This window comes from Xenopus laevis, chromosome 3L (genome assembly GCF_017654675.1).
Source record: "Xenopus laevis strain J_2021 chromosome 3L, Xenopus_laevis_v10.1, whole genome shotgun sequence".
Lineage (NCBI taxonomy): Eukaryota > Metazoa > Chordata > Amphibia > Anura > Pipidae > Xenopus > Xenopus laevis.
In genome coordinates this window covers 43,843,695-43,861,831 of record NC_054375.1, presented here as the reverse complement: position 1 = coordinate 43,861,831, position 18,137 = coordinate 43,843,695, and the positions used below count along the sequence as shown (strand labels likewise).

General features: G+C 43.2%; 1 protein-coding gene across 3 annotated transcripts in view; it reads left to right on the top strand.

The window, feature by feature from the left end:
• Positions 1-2,857: 2,857 nt before the first annotated feature.
• slc22a4.L (solute carrier family 22 (organic cation/zwitterion transporter), member 4 L homeolog) overlaps positions 2,858-18,137 on the top strand; it is a 30,935-nt gene continuing 15,655 nt past the window's right edge. For 2 of the 3 annotated variants that reach the window (XM_041585179.1, XM_041585178.1), the window contains exon 1: positions 2,864-3,494. In XM_041585179.1, the coding sequence (XP_041441113.1) occupies positions 3,120-3,494 (375 nt within the window). In that variant the 5' untranslated portion in view covers positions 2,864-3,119. 3 annotated transcript variants of the gene reach the window in all.

Below are 18,137 nucleotides of genomic sequence, written 5' to 3'. Positions count from 1 at the left end.
TTCCCAAATTTCTACAACATAGGTTTGTGTCCGGTTCCCATATGGTGTATCTGCATGGCAGAAAGAATCTTCCGTGTTATCAGGAAAGAGGCTTAGAATCAGCAGTTGCTGTGATACATTTAAACACTATTATATGTCTCTGGGGTCCTTGCTTTTGGGGAAAACTAAGAAGATCCCAGCTTGGACCCCTCTGTGGACTTTTATGGGGAGCTCACATAACTACTTACTAATTTACAATTTACAGCGCTGTAACATTATATTCTCCATTTATAATTACACACCATACTAACAGTAACAGGTGGTTGGCACCTAATTGTATTTCAGCTATGCAAGAGCAAGGCTGCAAAGATGATACTGAAGCCAGTGACTGTCACTAAGCTAAATAGTGGCTTTTATATGGCAGCCATGGCAGGGGTGGACACTGGGCAAAGCACCAGAGGAAAAGGTCAAGCATGAAGAGGAACTAGGGAGAGTAAAAGAAAGATAGGGGGGAGGGAGCTCTCTACATAAAGACAAAGGGAGGGGGTATATACCAAGCATGAGGGTGGCTAAACCCAAACAATAGCGGCATGGCAGATAGAATTGGGGGTGGAGCAGTGATCTTGGGGTGGGCATGATGACATCAGAGGCAGGCACAATGATGTTGTGGAGCTATGATGCTGGGTCAGGGTTATTACATCACTTATATGCAAATGGCTGGATTTCTGTCCAGTTTTCGCTATGTTTTAAATGGGACAGAAAGTTCTGAACATACAGCCCTTTGACAAACTGAGATGTCCAGTTGGAACCAGGCCCGGATTTGCGGCAAGGCCGCATAGGCCCGGGCCTAGGGCGGCAAAAAATAGGGGCGGCATGCCGCCCAGCCGCATTATGGGGGACGTTCGCGTCCCCGTTCAACTGCAGCAGCTGCGCTGACGTTTTTTCGCCGGCGCGCTGGGAAGGTGGGCGCTAGGACCGCGCGGCCTCCTGATCGGACCGCGCGGCCTAGGGCCGGCCGGAAAAGAAATCCGGCGCTGGTTGGAACCCACACAGCTGAAAACCCTACCTCTATCTATTCTGCCTGATGAGTAAGACCAATCCTTTAACTACAAGTATGGGATTTCTTATACAGAAATCAGTTATCCAGAAAGCTCTGAAATACAACAATGCTCATTTCGAAAAAATATTTCTTATTTTTGATTGATTTGCTTATTTCTGTTTCTTTAATAACAAGAAAGTAACTGTACTTCATAACAACTAAGCCATGTCAAGGTGAGTATCTTGGTATTTAAGTGTTTTTTATTTGGCCTGATTATTGTTCAGTTTTCACGAGGCTGAACAGGACTTAGAAAAACCCAACTGTTCGGGCAGGACCGGATTTATGGCAAGGCCACAAAGGCCCGGGCCTAGGGCGGCAGAAATTCAGGGGCGGCATGCCGCCCAGCCACATTAAAGTTAGTTGCGCATGCGAAATTTCGCATATTCAAGGGGAGAGGGACGCGGAGGGGGAAGCAGAAGCTAAAGGAGAAGCAGAAGGGGAGGCGGAAGGGGAGAAAGACGCAGAGGGGGAAGCAGAAGGGGAGATGGACGGGGAGGGGAGAGAGACGCAGAGGGGGAAGCAGAAGGGGAGATGGACAGGGAGGGGAGAGAGACACAGAGGGGGAAGCAGAAGGGGAGATGGACGGGGAGGGGAGAGAGACGCATCGGGGGAAGCAGAAGGGGAGATGGGCGGGGAGAGAGACGCAGATGCGGAGGGGGAGATTTGGATGCCCCATTTGTAAATCCGAGCATGTGTTTGGGTCAAAACTGAACAGATGGCAACCCTGGAATGAGCAGATAGACAAACAGGGTGGGGTAAGAAAAGGATATGAATAAAATAAAACAGGGAGTGTAGGTAGGGTTGCCACTTGGCCTGTATTTTACCGGCCTGGCCGGTAAAAATGATGGTTGATCCCAATGTTATTAATAGGGAAAAAAGTAAATATATAGGAAGGCCGGTATTTTTTTCCAGAAAAGGTGGCAACCCTAAGGGGCAGATTCACTAAGGGTCGAATTTCGAAGTTAAAAATACTTCGAAATTCGACCCTCAAATTGAAATCCTTCGACTTCGAATATCGAAGTCGAAGGATTAAATCCTTCGAATCGAACGATTCTAACGATTTTAATCCAACGATCGAAGGAAAATCCTTCGATCAAAAAAAGGTTAGCAAGCCTATGGGGACCTTCCCCATAGGCTAACATTGACTTCGGTAGGTTTTATCTGCCGAAGTAGGGGGTCGAAGTTTTTTTTAAAGGGAAAGTACTTCGACTATCGAATGGTCGAATAGTCGAACGATTTTTACTTCGAATCGTTCGATTTCGTTCGAATTCGAACGAATTTAACCAATTCGATGGTCGAAGTACCCAAAAAATACTTCGAAATTCGAATTTTTTTCATTCGAATCCTTCACTCGAAGTTAGTGAATCTGCCCCTAAGTGTAGGGTGGGAACAAGAAAAATTTCATAAAGGTAACAAGTGTAAACTGGCATTATAAAGCAGCAATCAAAGGGCACATTTATTAACCAACTTCCCCTCAGGATGTTGGCATTTGGCAAGTATGTCTGTAGACTATGTACACAGAAAAGGAACATTATTGGCGCCAACACGTACTTGCTACTATTAATGACTCATATACAATTAGTTTCCGGGTTCCTCAGCCAGGATTACTAAGGCTCAACAGCCCTCATGCTCCTCCTGCCACTTGAACTGTGTTATCAAACAGAACGTGGTGGTTACAATATTGCTGCGTCACTAGAAAGGTTTGGCAACTCAGGAGGGGGTGGGGCGTATACTATAATCACGCCCAGTAGGAGGAGACGATGTTTCCAAGGGAGCGGAGCGGAGGGATAAACGCGCAAGCTAGAATATGATAAGTACGCCTATGTTATTCAAGGGAATAGCATGTTAATGATGAAACCGAGAGGTTTCAGCAAAGTGTCTAATAAAGGAGGCGTAACGGGTACAAACCTGCGCATTATAATATGCCCCGCTCCGCCCTATAAGCAGTGGAGCGTCCGGGGGGCGTGGCTAGCGCTTGTATAATTCAAGCAAGTTCACGTTATAAAATGCCTAAGTCACCTTCCCTCGGTCTTGCTTTATAATGATAGACTATGACGAGGCCACCTCGTTCCTGGGCGAATGGGGCCGCTATCAGTTTCTCATTTTCTTCTTGCTCAGCGCCAGCATCATCCCCAATGGCTTCAATGGAATGTCTGTCATGTTCCTGGCGGCCACCCCCAAGCACCGGTGCCACATACCGGCCGGCGCCAACCTGAGCGAGGCTTGGAGGAACGTGAGCATCCCCCCAGGACAGGACAGTCAGTGCCGCAGATACCGGCTGGAGACTCTGAGCAACTACTCGGCTCTGGGGCTGCTCCCCGGGCGGGATGTGGATGTGACTGGGATAGAGCAAGAGCCCTGTCTGGATGGCTGGGACTACAGCAAATCCCTTTACCTCTCAACTATAGTCACTGAGGTGAGAACTCCTAAAAATGCCCACAATGCAACATTTTCTTGACTGCCTGTTCTTCTATTCCCTGTCATTTCATTAGCGATGGGCCAATTTCTCCCCAAAATTCACGAAACGGGGAGATATTTGCGGAAAATCGTGAAATCGGAAAGTTCACGTAAAAAATCGTGAAACTCTACCGTTTTCAGAAAAAAATGGTGAAATTTGAAGGTTTTCACTAAAAACTTAGTGATATTTTATTGGTAAATCTGCTAAAACTGCTATTGCATTTTCATCTGCATGAGTTATATGTATGCATTGTTCATTTGCCACTTCTAAACTAGTCCCATAATATTGATTATACGTTCTCCCTGTAGTCTTGTAACTTGTACATTTTACGACCCCCTATAAACTCCTCTCCAAACAAACTTTTTGTAAGTCGGGTTATCTCTGTATTCATCCTGAGCCTTGCTCTGCTCTCACTCTCTGTCACAGCTGGGTGATCAGTTTAGTGTTTGACCAATTAGAATCAGTTGTAATCAGGGCCGCCATCAGGGGGGGACAGGGGGGACTGTTGTCCCGGGCCCGGATGTTTTGGGGAGTTAAGGGGGGCCCGGCCGTGCTGCACTTACTTGCACTTACTTGCACAGCCGGTCCCCTGCATCCGAGCTCCGATGACTTCTTCTTGTGTTCTGATTCGCCAGTGAAATGTAAGTCCCGGTAAAGCCACATGCTGATTGGTTGGGAGAAGTTTGAACCTCCCTTCTACTTTATCCAATCACCATGCGCCTTTACCGGGACTTACATTTCACTGGCGAATCAGAGCACAAGAAACTGAGGATACTCCCTGGCTAAGGTACGTGCAGTTTTTTTTTTCTTTTAACTTGTGGGAGCCCTGACCAATAGTTTTTTTAAATGTGTGGGGGCCCTTTGCTAGTTTTTTTTTTTTTTTTTTTAAGATGTGTGGGGGCTCTGGCTAATAGTTTTTTTTTAAATGTGTGGGGGCCCTTTGCTATTTTTTTTTTTTTTTAAGATGTGTGGGGGCTCTGGCTAATAGTTTTTTTTTTAAATGTGTGGGGGCCCTTTGCTATTTTTTTTTTTTTAAGATGTGTGGGGGCCCTGGCTAATAGTTTTTTTTTTTAAATGTGTGGGGGCCCTGGCTAATTGTTTTTTTTTTTTTAAATGTGTGGGGGCCCTTTGCTAGTTTTTTTTTTTTTTAAGATGCGTGGGGGCCCTGGCTAATAGTTTTTTTAAAAAAAATGTGTGGGGGCCCTGGCTAATTGTTTTTTATTTTTTAAAGATGCGTGGGGGCCCTGGCTAATTGTTTTTTTTATTTGTGGGGCCCTGGCCACCAATGTTTTTTTTCTTTAACCACCACCTGACCACCAAAACTTGTAGGAGGGGTCTGGGCACCAAAGTTATTTTTTTAACTTGTAGGGGGGCACTTCATGTTTTAATGCCTGTGTCTTGTGTGGCTTTCAAACTGAGGGAGGTGTGGCGAGGGGGGGCCCCAGAAAATTTTGTTGTGCGGGGCCCCGTGATTTCTGATGGCAGCCCTGGTTGTAATTCCCCAGACCTGTGTGCAGCAGCTCCCCAGCTTTTACCCTCCCTATTTATTAAGACCTCTTAAGGGTAAGGCCACACGAGGAGATTCGCGTGTGCATTAGTGCAGGCGACTTTTCATTGTAGCCTATGGGGAAAAACGCTGAGGCAGCTCGGGTAGATAGTCGCTCAAAAGACGAGGCGATTATTTGCCAGGTGACATGTCCCCGTGTGGACTAGCCCTTAGGGGTGAGCATTTGCTGGGGTGAGCATTTGCAAGGGTGCTTCATTTGGAAGTGATCTGGAAGAGTTTAACAAGGAGAGACAACACCGAGGACTCCATTAAGGACATAACACTGCTACCTGCTAGAAACTGCAATGGCAAAGTTAATCATTTTTGCTCTGTTTGCATGCACGGTGCTCCCTAAGGTAGTTTAACCGTCCTATTGTCTGTCCGTATTCTATTTACATATCTTCTTCTCTACTCCCTTCCACATACTCCACTTAACAACTACTTGCAACTCTCTAGTTACTAACAAGACCCGGATATGTCGTCACTTAAAATCCTACTTATGCTAGCTGCAGGGGATATCTCTCCAAACCCTGGACCCTGCTCCATACAATCATGGCAACTTTCACAAATCTTCCTGTTCCTCTACTTTCTCTAACCTTATTCAGATTCTGACTCTACCTTCTTCCTGTCTTCCCTTTTCTTGTGCGCTTCCCCACTGTCTTAGTTCGGGATACACATGACATTGACCTTCCAGCCTTAGCTCAGTCTTTCAGGTCCAGTCTCATTTCCCTTAAGGAAATGTCTGATCCTGATACCCTGGTAAGTGAGTATAATCACATACTATCCTCAACCATTGGCTCATTTGCCCCTTTACAGGCTAAGCGTACCTGAACCCATGACCCTGGCTGAATTCACAAACCAGATTCTTACGCTCCTGTACAAGATCTGCTGAACGTATGTGGAAAAAATCCCATACGCAAGCAGACTTTATTCACTATAAATTTCTATTGTCCTGCCTCAATTCTGTCTTGTCAAAAGCCGAGCAAGAGTACTACATTACCCTTATAAACAATCACAAATCCAACCCACGACGCCTGTTTTCTCTATTCAATACTCTTCTCCATCCATCCCTCATCAACAGTATCCGTCAACCAGACACACTCTCCTCAGGACTTGCTGATTTCTTTAAAGACAAAGTAGAGTCCATCCGCAATCAGATCCCTACCTCTACTAATGTAAACCAGCTCCTCCTTCCTAAGCCCCCTTCTGCATGTCTTAATTCCTTCCCTCCGGTAACAATGTCTGAAGTCTCCAAGCTTCTCTTGTCCTCACAACTTGCCCTCTTCTCTGCTCAAACACTGTATTGCTTACACCACTACTTACTCACATCTTCAATTCTTCTCTAGCTTCTGGAACCTTCCCTTCTCCTTTGAAACAGGCCTGTGTAAAGCCTATTCTTAAAAAGGCCTCGCTTGACCCATCCTGTCTATCAAATTCCTGTCTCCCTTCTACCACTTGCCTCTAAACTCCTAGAGCATATTGTGTTCTCCCGTATTACTAACTTTCTACACATCCATGATCTGTTGGACCCTCTGCAATCTGGTTTCCGACCTGGTCACTCTACTGAGACTGCTTTGTGCAGAGTTACAAATGATCTTCAGGTTGCCAAGGCCAAAGGTCACTTCTCCATCATTCTCCTCCTTGACCTATCATTTGCATTTGATACAGTTGACCACTCTCTCCTGATGCAGTTTCTGTATTCGCTTGGCATCCGTAACCAGGCTGCATCTTGGCTCTCTTCTTACCTTTCTAACCGATCATTCACTGTCTCCTGTAAAAACCTCATCTCCAGCTCCACTTAATGTGGGGGTGCCGCAAGGCTCCGTACTTGGTCTGCTGTTGTTCTCCCTGTACACTCTGTCTTTGGGAGATCTCATCCGTTCATTTGGCTTTAATTATCATCTGTATGCTGATGATACCCAAATATATTTATCCACCCCTTCATTAATAGCTGAAACAGAGTCTAAATCTCTTAACTGCCTCCTGGCTATCTCAAATTGGATCAACCAGCGCCACCTCAAACTCAACCTAACAAAAACTGAACTTATCATCTTTTCACCTAAGCCTGGTCCTACTCCCCTATTTACCATCTCTATTGATGGCATGCTCATTAATCCTGTCAACTCCGCACGCTGTCTGGGGGTAATCTTTGACTCCTCTCTCTCTCCTTTTCTGATCATATTAACACCACTGTCAAAACCTGTCATTTTTTCTTATGCAATATTGCCAAAATCCGTCCCTTTGTAAGAAATAAGCCTCTCTAGGAAGATTTTATATGTATATAATATTTTATGTGTAAATATCAATGTCAAAGGGACACATGCTGGGACAGGAAGTTGCCAAAACAGTTTATCTGATAACACTGCAGTCTCTGGGATCAAAATAATAGTTATAGACAAAGACAGACCCAGGAAAGAGCCAGAGGCGTCAGGGTATTCAAGATAAACATTTGGCCCTGAGGTGGTGATACAGTATGTGACTTAACAGTTTCATCATAATGTGTAAATGAAGGATAACTATTTTTGGGGGAGTTGGTTAGGACTGCATTTTGTGATGCAAGAACTGTTTGTGGGTGGGGATCCTTTAAAAGATGAGGATGATAAATACAGGAAGACCAGTATCTTTTGGCAATCATGTACGTCGCTCGGTCTATTGTCCTCTGCATCTTGAGAGTATCATAAGCCACATGTGACATTAAGGGCAGAGACGCAGTCAGATTCAGGGAGATTAGTCTCTTCTTCGGAGCAAATAATCTCCCCGAACTGCCTTCCCACCGGCGATTTACATTCTTGCATGCCTCACTAGGAAACTTTGGGCGACTTCAGAAAACCAATCACAGGCAGGAGAGGCAAATATCCTCTTATTCGAGGCGACTCATTTCCCCGAACTGCCTTTCCGCTAGCCATTTACAGTCTTACATGCCTCACGAGGAATCAAACATATGTAACAATTGAGGAATTACAGAGTGGGATACATTGTAGCTTTTGTATCCACCCTGTTATCCTCCAGTTATTTCCCCTAGTTCAGGTGCTGAAGTAATTGGAATAATAAAACTCCACTTTTATTAAATTGTTAAAAAGAACACTCTGCCATATATACAAGACCCACCACTGAAGATTAACCCCAGTGATGCTGGACCATGTCCATAAAACTACATAAAAGTTAAAAACACATAGGATGGAGCAGTGGGGAGACAGTGAACTGATAATTTCTCAGCCACAGTGATTTAAGGTGGTTACAATGGGGTGTGAGTTAATTCCACTCTTTATGTCTCTCCAGAGGTTTATGTGCCCTCTAATTTTTAAAAAAACAGTGGCCTCTGAAGTGTCAATTGTAAATAGTGCACCCACTTTCCCCCAAGTTTCAGTATTGCCACCTAAAAGCAAGGCTAGCACGGGGTAAGAGTTATATGGTTCAGTTGCCGTACAGCTTGCAAATTAACAAAAGCCTCCAAGCCAACCCAAACCTTCCTTCCATACGTTTCCTAGATTTTCCTGCCTGGCTACGTAGGGAGTGCATGGGAGCTGGTCTCCCACCATCCACCTATGTCATCCAACACGTTTTGCCGGTTAAGTGACTTCTTCAGGGGCATAAGTGTCTTGAGCAGGTTTAAATAGGATTCCAATGACAGTTGTTTCCGCATACGTCACTGCCATCACATGACGCTTGGTTTCTCCTGTGTGACCGACTCATTGCTGCTTCGGGTCATCTGTGTGCATGCACTAAACTACGAATGCACATGCATGAGCTCAATCTTGCGCACTTTTGCTTACTAGTGAGATCCATTACAGATGCGATTCTACACATTCGTATACCTAAAGCAATTCTTGCGCTTAAGTTAGGTGGTGTGTGACTCATCTTAGTTACGTGACTTTTATTAATTCAGTGCTATGAGCAGTAATGGGCAGAATGGGCAGTGATAGATCAATATACTTTGACCATAGTTGCAGTTATCAATATATGCCTCATGAGGAAACTTCGGATGATGCCAGGGTTGGGCACTGCTATTGCTGATTGCTGGAGCATGTAGATACAGTCGTGATGGCTTACAGCTGGGCAGGCTCTGTGGTCCTCCATGTATGTAAAAAGATAGTTTGGAATTCTAGGTAGCCAACTTTGTAAGCCAGAAAGGGTACAGCCCCTGTCGTAAATGCATAAGTGTTTGATTCCTTCTGCCAATCATGAAAGCAGCTTCCCCTGCCTGTGATTTGTTTTCCGAAGTTTCCTCGTGAGACAGGCCATTCACATGATATAACAGGCTGGCAATTATAGGGACCAACCTGGCCATGAGTTGTAATGGTGCCAATCACAGCTAAGACTGCTTGACAAGTGGGGTGCCATTTGGTGAGCATGCCCAGTTTAGTCTGCATAGAAAAACCAGGCATAGCTCTTGGGAACAACTATGTGTATTGTGTTATAGAGGGTCCTGGAATTGTTTGCCCTCACAGTTGGGGTCACATACCAAAGAATGAGGCTGGCTACGCTTAACATTAGATAGGGCATACGAGTGGCATACCATTTGTTGGAGCAATGTGGCAGGGGGTATGAAGATACTTTTAAGCATAATGCTATATAATAAGCCGTTTTAACACACCCTCTGGTTTCTGTTTTGAAGCTTCTTTGGTGACTCCTACCTTGGCCTTGAGAAAAAAAGCACCTGTTTAGCATTGGCAGGTTCTTATCTGTAAGGTTATCTGTAATTCTGTTTTTTGTGTGCCTTGAAATGGTGACTCCCCTTTACTGCTGTGCTCCTTTTGCATTACTTTGCCATGTAAAAGATTCCATAAATCCCATGGTCTCTTTGTTCAGGGCTCTGACTCTTGGTGGGTTCAGAATCCACAGAATTTCCCTAACGTGCCATCTTGCCTCCTGCCCTAGAGAACTGCCCTCGGCCATGCGCTGGCACAGGAGCATAAAATATATATATATATATATATATATCTATCTAATTTCCAGTTTTACTGCACCGTGTAAGCACAAAACCTTGGGTAAGCCTTAAGGGGTATCTGGGACGGGAGGCAAGATGGCAGCATGTTGTTCGCTAGCATAGTACTTTTTTAGTAAAGACGAGCCCCAATCCAAGGATTGAGGTTAGCAATGATAATTACTTGGTGACTTATAAATTGACACACCATGTGGTGATTAAGTCTTCCCTTGTCCATTACTATTTCCAAAATAATTGGCCACATTTTTTACAAAACCTCAAAAAAAGCTGCTTTCAGTGATTCCTGTTTTTGATTTATCTACCCTAATTGACTGTATGGTTGGCCGGTAACGTAGCACCATACATTATAGGACAGTTTATAACCCTACGATTACCCTACTGTGGCTGGACTATATATCAACTAGTGTAAAAACAAACAAAAAATGATAAGCAGCCATGCCTTGCTTTAGGCCTCATTAACAGGCCACCACAATTTGTGAATATAAAGTATACTGTCTGTATGTCCTATACTTGCCTTGCCTATAGTAGTTGGTTAAATAAGATATAAACGAGAACAGTAATGTCACACCAAGCATAACAATGAAACATATAATCTGTGTTTCTTAACGAACTTGTTATTGTCTCTTATATTAATTACACCTAACAATCCAGTTTTTAGCAACAACCATCACTGCGAAATATGTTGGCGCTCTAAAAATACATGTTGATGATGATGATAATAATAAAACCCTAAGTTACTCTGCAAATCAAGGTAGGCTATTTGTTTTTGAGTAGAACAGCATTGGTTTGCTCTGACACACTATAACCAGCTAGAAATCATTTGCAGTATTATTCAAATGTGGGGTCATATCTTAGTAATTATTTGTACACTCACTTAATGATTTTTCAGCAAACTCTGGATCAGAAGCTGGGAATGTCCTTATTTCTTTGCAAGTAAAGTTGCTGAACCGTGTTAGCCAGTTAAAATGTGTTTAGGAGAGGCTGGGCAAAGTCTGAGAGAGAAAAACACACCACCGATTCATTGTAACCTATAAAAAACTGGACACACCAATAGGAAATCATTTCAATGGCCCTCATCACTCCATAAAGGATTTAAGAATTTTGGTTCTTTAGGGCAATTTTAAAACCGATAATGAAAGAAAAGTGTGGGGATACAAATTAATGGAAACTTTTTCAATTCTCTGGGGAAGGGACTAAACCTGGGCCTTGAATTTATGGCAAATTATGAGGACTAAGAAAGGCCTGCACAAGGTTAGAAATGCCAACTTGTGTGGATCTGGACTATCAGTCCAATTTCCAGAACCCACCAGCACACCCTGGCCTCTCCAGCATAAGTTGGCCCGGTGCACAGTCAGAAGGGATCGGCAACCCCAATTGTAGTCAGCGTAATAAAAGAAAAACTGGCACTCAGAGCTCGATGCATGCGGGCAAAGCCCTGCGTGTTTATTACAATGTAACGTTTCGGGGGCGGGCCCCTTCGTCTGACGAAGGGGCCCGCCCCCGAAACGTTACATTGTAATAAACACGCAGGGCTTTGCCCTCATGCATCAAGCTCTGAGTGCCAGTTTTTCTTTTATGATCTGGACTATCAGATCATATGGAATTCCTTTGATTCTACTCTACACTACAATAATTCAGCCCTATTTATACTCGGCCTATTTGACCCACATTATCTTGTACCTTATCTGCTTGTCTTTTGCAGATCCTCTCGTATATGACTTTGACACCTCACACATAGATTGATATTCCTTTTTGTTGGTCATTTGACATGTGATCTGAATGTTGTGTATATATATATGAGAGAATACCACAGCTTCATTGTAATCAGCTTAAAAAAGGAACTAAAATGTTCTGAAAGCTTGCTATGATTATATTAGTTCGCCAATAAAGGTATCACCTTTATACCACTTTTGTTATTTTTTATTTCAAAAGGGTTGTCCTGTAACTAATTTCTTTGTTGATGTTTCAGAACTTTCTATTCATTTTCCCCCACATAGACCATAGAGCATGTGCACTTACACATAAAGTGGGTGGTGTGACATCTGGGTATATGTATTGTCCCCATTCAAATAAAGTCTGTCCCATCTCTATCACAGGACAGACCCAAGGTACAGTGCTGTGATATCAGGAGCTTTTGTCTTACTGGTAGTCCCAGATTTCACCTGCAGAAGATCCTCTAGGAAAATATAAAAACCGACCATATAAGCTGTAAACCAAATGGCTTTTTAATAACTTATAGTCCCTAAGGTACAGTTCCAAATATTACTAGACACTTCAAGCTGTAACGTTCATTTTTTACGTCGTCTTAATGGCCTTTCATAGTAAAATATGAGGGACTAGAGTCTTTACAAACCTTGATCTTTACTGTTACTTCAATGGCAGGGTTTTTAATGTAACTGCCATACCTATTCAAGGTGCTTTGATGGGACAACCATACCCCAAAAGGGCATCGTCGGTGGCAATGGATGTGCACCCTTGCCATACTTTGCAAGTCTGCCCCATTTTTTGCCTTCATCTTCCTCATGGATTCCACAGAATTTCTACAGCCTAATGATTGGAGCTTAATTGGTTGGTTGGTAACATGGCAGTGCCTACCATTGACTTTTGCAGGAAAGGGACAAAGTGCTGGAACCCTGAACCCCCCCACAAACATATTTACAAAATATTGTAGGTCCAGCGTAGAAGGCAGAATTACGGGACTTAAAAACTATACCCCCAAAATGAATACTTGAGCAACAGATAGTTTATATCAATTTAAGTGACATATGAAAGAATCTTGCCAAACTGGAATATAAATTTAAGTAAATATTGCCCTTTTCTCTCTTGCCTTGAACCACCATTTTGTGATGGTCTCTGTGCTGACGCAGAGGTCACCTGACCAGAAATACTACAACTCTAACTGTAACAGGAAGTGTGGAAGCAAAAGACACAACTGTCTGTTAATTGGCTCATGTGACCTAACATGTATGGTTTGTTTGGTGTGTTGTGTGCACAGTGAATCGTACAATCCCAGGGGGCTGCCCTTATTTTTTAAAATGGCAATTTTCTATTTATGATTACCCAACTCCTACTACTAAAAACTATATTATGAAAATGGTTTAACATGAAGCAGGGTTTTACATATGCAATGTTTTATGCAATATCTTTTTATAGAGACCTACATTGTTTGGGGGTATAGTTTTCCTTTAAGAATTTTAAAAGTGGAAGATTCAAAAAGTTTGAGAAAATTCTGTGCCCAGTACATCACACGGTAGAGCTTCATCCAATTGTGATTTACACACGTGGCATGCTCATTTGCCTCCGGCTGAGGCCGGTGTTACATCTGCATGCTACACCCTTCTCTTTAAAATTACTTCCTTCCCCCGCAGTACCCTCTACATTCCTGTTGGTATTAAGGATGAAAATTATATTCATTAAAAACAAGTAGAACCAGCATTTTGCTTCCAGCCTGTCAGAACAAGGTGTGAAAAACTTTGCTTCAGTCGTACATTAGTCGTTTATTCGCACGACAAGATTCAAATTTTAATGTTTCTGGTGGAAAAAAATTTTGGATTCCTAATTATACTTGTGTTCTGTTCACAAGAAGGGACATGAAATCTTGCCAACAGCACAGGGAACTGCATAGAGACCTCGGAAATTGATTTCATATGTTCTTTGTAGGCTGGTTTAAAGGAGACACAAACCCTTAATTAAAAAAAACCCTACCCTACTTAGACCCCCCCCCCCCGCCTAGCTGCCCGGGCAAATCCCCCTAGCTCTTACTTACCCCTCTGTGCAGATTCTGTCTATTGTAGTTCACAGACGCCATCTTCAGCCACTTCAGTAATCTTCGGAATGTGACCGGTGCTTTGGCAACTTTCGTGAGTTTAGGCACATGCGCAGTTGTTGTGAAACAGAACATTGCTCCAACTGTGCATGCGCCGCTTCGCCGAAGATTACTGAAGAAAAAAAGATGGTGCCTGTGAACTCCGCTGAAAGATAGGGTAGGGTTTATGTTTGTTTCTCCTTTAATTTGCATTGTGTAGGCCTCTATCTATGCACATTCAGCAGGAATAACTACATGCATAGAAAATCAGATCTCGAGGGCACCTGACAGTATATTTGTATGTATTTCAGCTTGCACACTCATACTCTCAGCAACTTCATTGTGGCTGACTATGAAGGGCTGGAAAAGATGTTCAAGGTTTGGTAGCACGTTAACTACTGGCACATGCACTCAATCCTTTAAGTAAAACTGTGAAACGCGCTTCACAGGAAAGCTCAGGGGAAGACAAAACAAGAAAAAAATTGTGGAAATATAGTGTAGTATATTTTTTGGTAATCAGCCACCTCTTTGTGCGGAGCACTATATTATTTGTGGAACCCACTCCAACATCCACCAAAAACAACCTTTTTCTTACAGTTAAGCTGTAATAAACACATAAAACCTGACCGTAAAACTCCCAGAAATGTGGTCAAACTTTCCATAACCTGCCAAATTTTGTAAAATGGATGTGGTATTTAGGTGGTGTGGCCATAAAATGGGCATGGTCAAAAAACGTGCACCTTGTTTAGAGCAACAGATTTTTGTTCCTCTTTCTATTTTTCAAATGTTGGGAGGTATATGCATTAATAGTAAGTAACAATAGCAGCCACCTAAACTAATGTGCAGCTTTCTAGCAGAGCGGGTTCTTTTAGAGCAGAGAGGGATTATTTTGACTCTAATAGACAGCCTGTAAAGGTGTTTGACTTGGTACTGTGCTACTGCCAATACTGACTGTTCAAGTGAATGGGAAGCAGCCTGCATTAGGTAGTGGTGTATGGAGCACCATGGTTGTTTTGATAACTTTGGTTTTTAAAAAGACTCTGACATGTCGCCCAATCATGTGAATGAAAAGCCACAGACAAGGAAGCTGTCAGGTAGGGATATCTAGGGATTATTCACGTCCATGTTCTCAAGTGCTCCTCATCTGACAGCATCTGTCACAGGTAAAACACCCATGGGCTGTTAGATTTAAGTTCCAAATCAGACCTTAAAGGGATTGTGTTGTGGTAAAACATCAGTTAATAATGCTCCTACAGCAAAATCCTGTACTGAAATCCATTTTTTACAAGAACAAACTTGTTTTTTTTTTTTTATATTTAACTTTTAAATTTGATGTGAGGCAACCTATTTTCTTACTTTCCTACGTCCCCTAAGCTTTGGATGTTTTGGTCTCTTTACTGCTGCGCTGCAAGTTGAACGGTTATTCTCATTGAAGGATAAAAATGCCTGAACTGCTTCACCTGCTCTGCTTTGAGCTAATAGCACATGTTGTCTTGTATTTTAGCGAGGGGGAAAAAAGGTCAAAACTGCCCATAATGTCTCCCATTCACTTTAGGGTGATGGCACACTGGAAGATTTGTTGCCTGTGGGAAATCTGCACAACTGATATATTTTACTTCCCCTGTTTTACACTGACACCAAAGAAAAGTATTTTCGCACGCAGGCAGATTTCCAGTGGGTTGCCAATTTTCCAGTGTGCTGTAACCCATTGGGCATTGGCAGGTAGTGCACTTTGTTGCCTACAGGGAACGAGATATATCAAGGGTGAATGACCAGAAAATAAATTTTATTGCTCCCTATATGAATTGCTATGGGTAAAACTGTTTGTACAGGTGGTTATTTAAATGCTGTAAATGCTCTTGTTGTAAGTGTTATTACAGCATAAAATGCATGAGGCTAACTCTGCTGTTTGATTCTTCAATACATGTCTTATCTGATTTTTACACTCTTGCCTTGAGGACTGCTCACTGAGTGCCTGCTGATCTGCATATGGTTGTTCCCTAGCTGAAGGCTCAGGGCAGTGCACCTGGTCCTCCTACTGACTGGAGAGTTTTGGACTAAGTCATCTTTGTTTCTGGATAAGTTTGTGGCAAGGGTTGCATGACACTGTGAGCCTAAGGGCTGGGAAATTGTTTGTACGAGTTTACACAGTCTTTTAACAGATTTCTTTTGTTTTGGGCATTTTCATCTTTCAACAGTAGCTTTTCTATAAAACCAAATGTATTCAGTAAAAAGTGCAAGATCATTTTTACAATTTGAGTAAAGTGTTGCCAGTGTTGGACTGGCCCGGCGGGAAACTGGGAAAAAACCTGGTGGGCCCCGACCCTCATGGGCCCCCACCGGGCCAGACCCCTCTTCTGATAATAGGAATGGCAAAAAAAAAAAGTTTTCTTTGTGCGCATTCATGCGTGTGGCCCGATCGGCACCTCACAGTAGGGGGGCCAGAGGGAGCCCTGGACAGAGGTCCCAGTGGGCCCAGGGCCCCCCAGTCCGACCTTGAGTGTTGCTACATATTGCAAAGATATCAAGAAGTATATTTTATTATATAGTTATACATAATTGTGGTCCTTATATAATACATTTAAAAAAAAAACCTGCAATTTTTAATCATTTTGTCTCCAACAACCACATGTTTCCTGTGGCTTGTTAATACCACTTTCCCTTTAAAGGTATTTTGGCTGTGAATCCTGTGTTTTTCTGACAAGGTTCTTAATGATTAGTGAAGAACATGATCTAAGGTTTGGGTAAAGTTCACGACTCTATCTTACCTTGTCACGATGAGACAATCAAAGGTTTGATTGTAAAAAAAAAAAAAAAAAATGCAATGTATTGTTAGAAAATTGCATTTGTAGTTGTATAAAAAGAGAAAGCAGTCTTTATTAAAGGGTTGCTCACCTTTCAATTAACTTTTAGTATGATGTATAGAGGGATTATTTTGAGACAATTTGCAACTGTTTTTTTTTTTTTTATTTGTGGTTTTTGAGTTATTTAGCTTCTTATTCAGCAGACCTATGGTTTGCAGTTTCAGCAGTCTAATTTCTAGGGTCCAAATTACCCTAGCAATCATGCATTGATTTGAATAAGAGACTGGAATATGAATAGGAGAGGACTGCATGGAAAGATGAGTAATAAAAATAACAACAAATGTGTAGCCTTAAAGAGCATGTTTTTAGATGGGGTCAGTGACCCCCATTTGAAAGCTGGAGATAGTCCGTATAAAAACTTTAAATACATCTTACTGTTTAACTTGTTTCCTCAGGGGGCAGATCCCATGCCTTACAATAATCATATTTGTTTTAGCATACAGTAACTGCTTCTCTCTGTTCTTTTTAAGAAAAAGGCTGACTCAGCCTAAAAGCCCAAAGAGGTATTTATTTGTGATGTGCGGGCCAGGCCAATACCAGCGGGTTCGAGCCGACCTTGCACCCTTTTTCGCGGGTGGTGAGCCGATGCAGGTTGAGCTCTTCTCCTGCTCTCTCCGCCCCGTTGCAGTGCTGGCTTCCGACTTTCGAGTTTTTCTTTTATAGACTATGCTAGAGTCCTGCAGCGGATCGGGTACCCGCGGGTTACCTGCAAAAACCTGCGGTACCCTGCAGGTAGAAGTTCCGGGTGCGGGCACTGGCGTTACTACCGAGGAAGCAGACCCCGCAGTCGCGGGGGGGGGGTTGCCCGGCGGGGCCCTGCTTCCTCAGTAGTATGCACAACCGGCAGGGACCACCAGTTTGGGGCAAGGTGCTGGCAATCCGGACCTCTGCAAGGCTTCTGGAGTGCGTCGCTGATTTAAACCTTTATCCACCCGTCCAATCAGCGCTGCCGAAAACTCCAGACTGTTATGAGCCAATGAAAGCGAGAGGAATGCGCATTAAAGTTAAGCGTCTCGTAAGTTCCCTCTTTCTTTGGGAGCTTGCAGGTGCCATTTTAAAAAGCGCTGACGTCATTTTCCCCCGCGGCTCCTCCAAATTCCGCATGTGCAAATTGTTTTCCCTTCGCTTGACCCCTCAGCAGCGTTAGAGCTGCTGCGCAACACGTAGACAGCTTGTAGATTATTACTGTAGCCCCTGATCACCAATTCTTACTTGCCATTACTTATAAATCAATGGCTTGTGCACATTAAAGGGGAAAACCTTCCGCGGCTTCACTGAATGTCATCCTGAATCCTTCCCTCCTGTTTCTCCTGCAATTATTATTTGTTCCCACTCACTTTTCCCTGGAATGTTCCAACACAAAAATTAGGCTTGTGCAGTGTAGGCAGCAGCACTTAATGCCCAAATGATGGGGGGAATGTCACCCCCCCATCCGCATCCC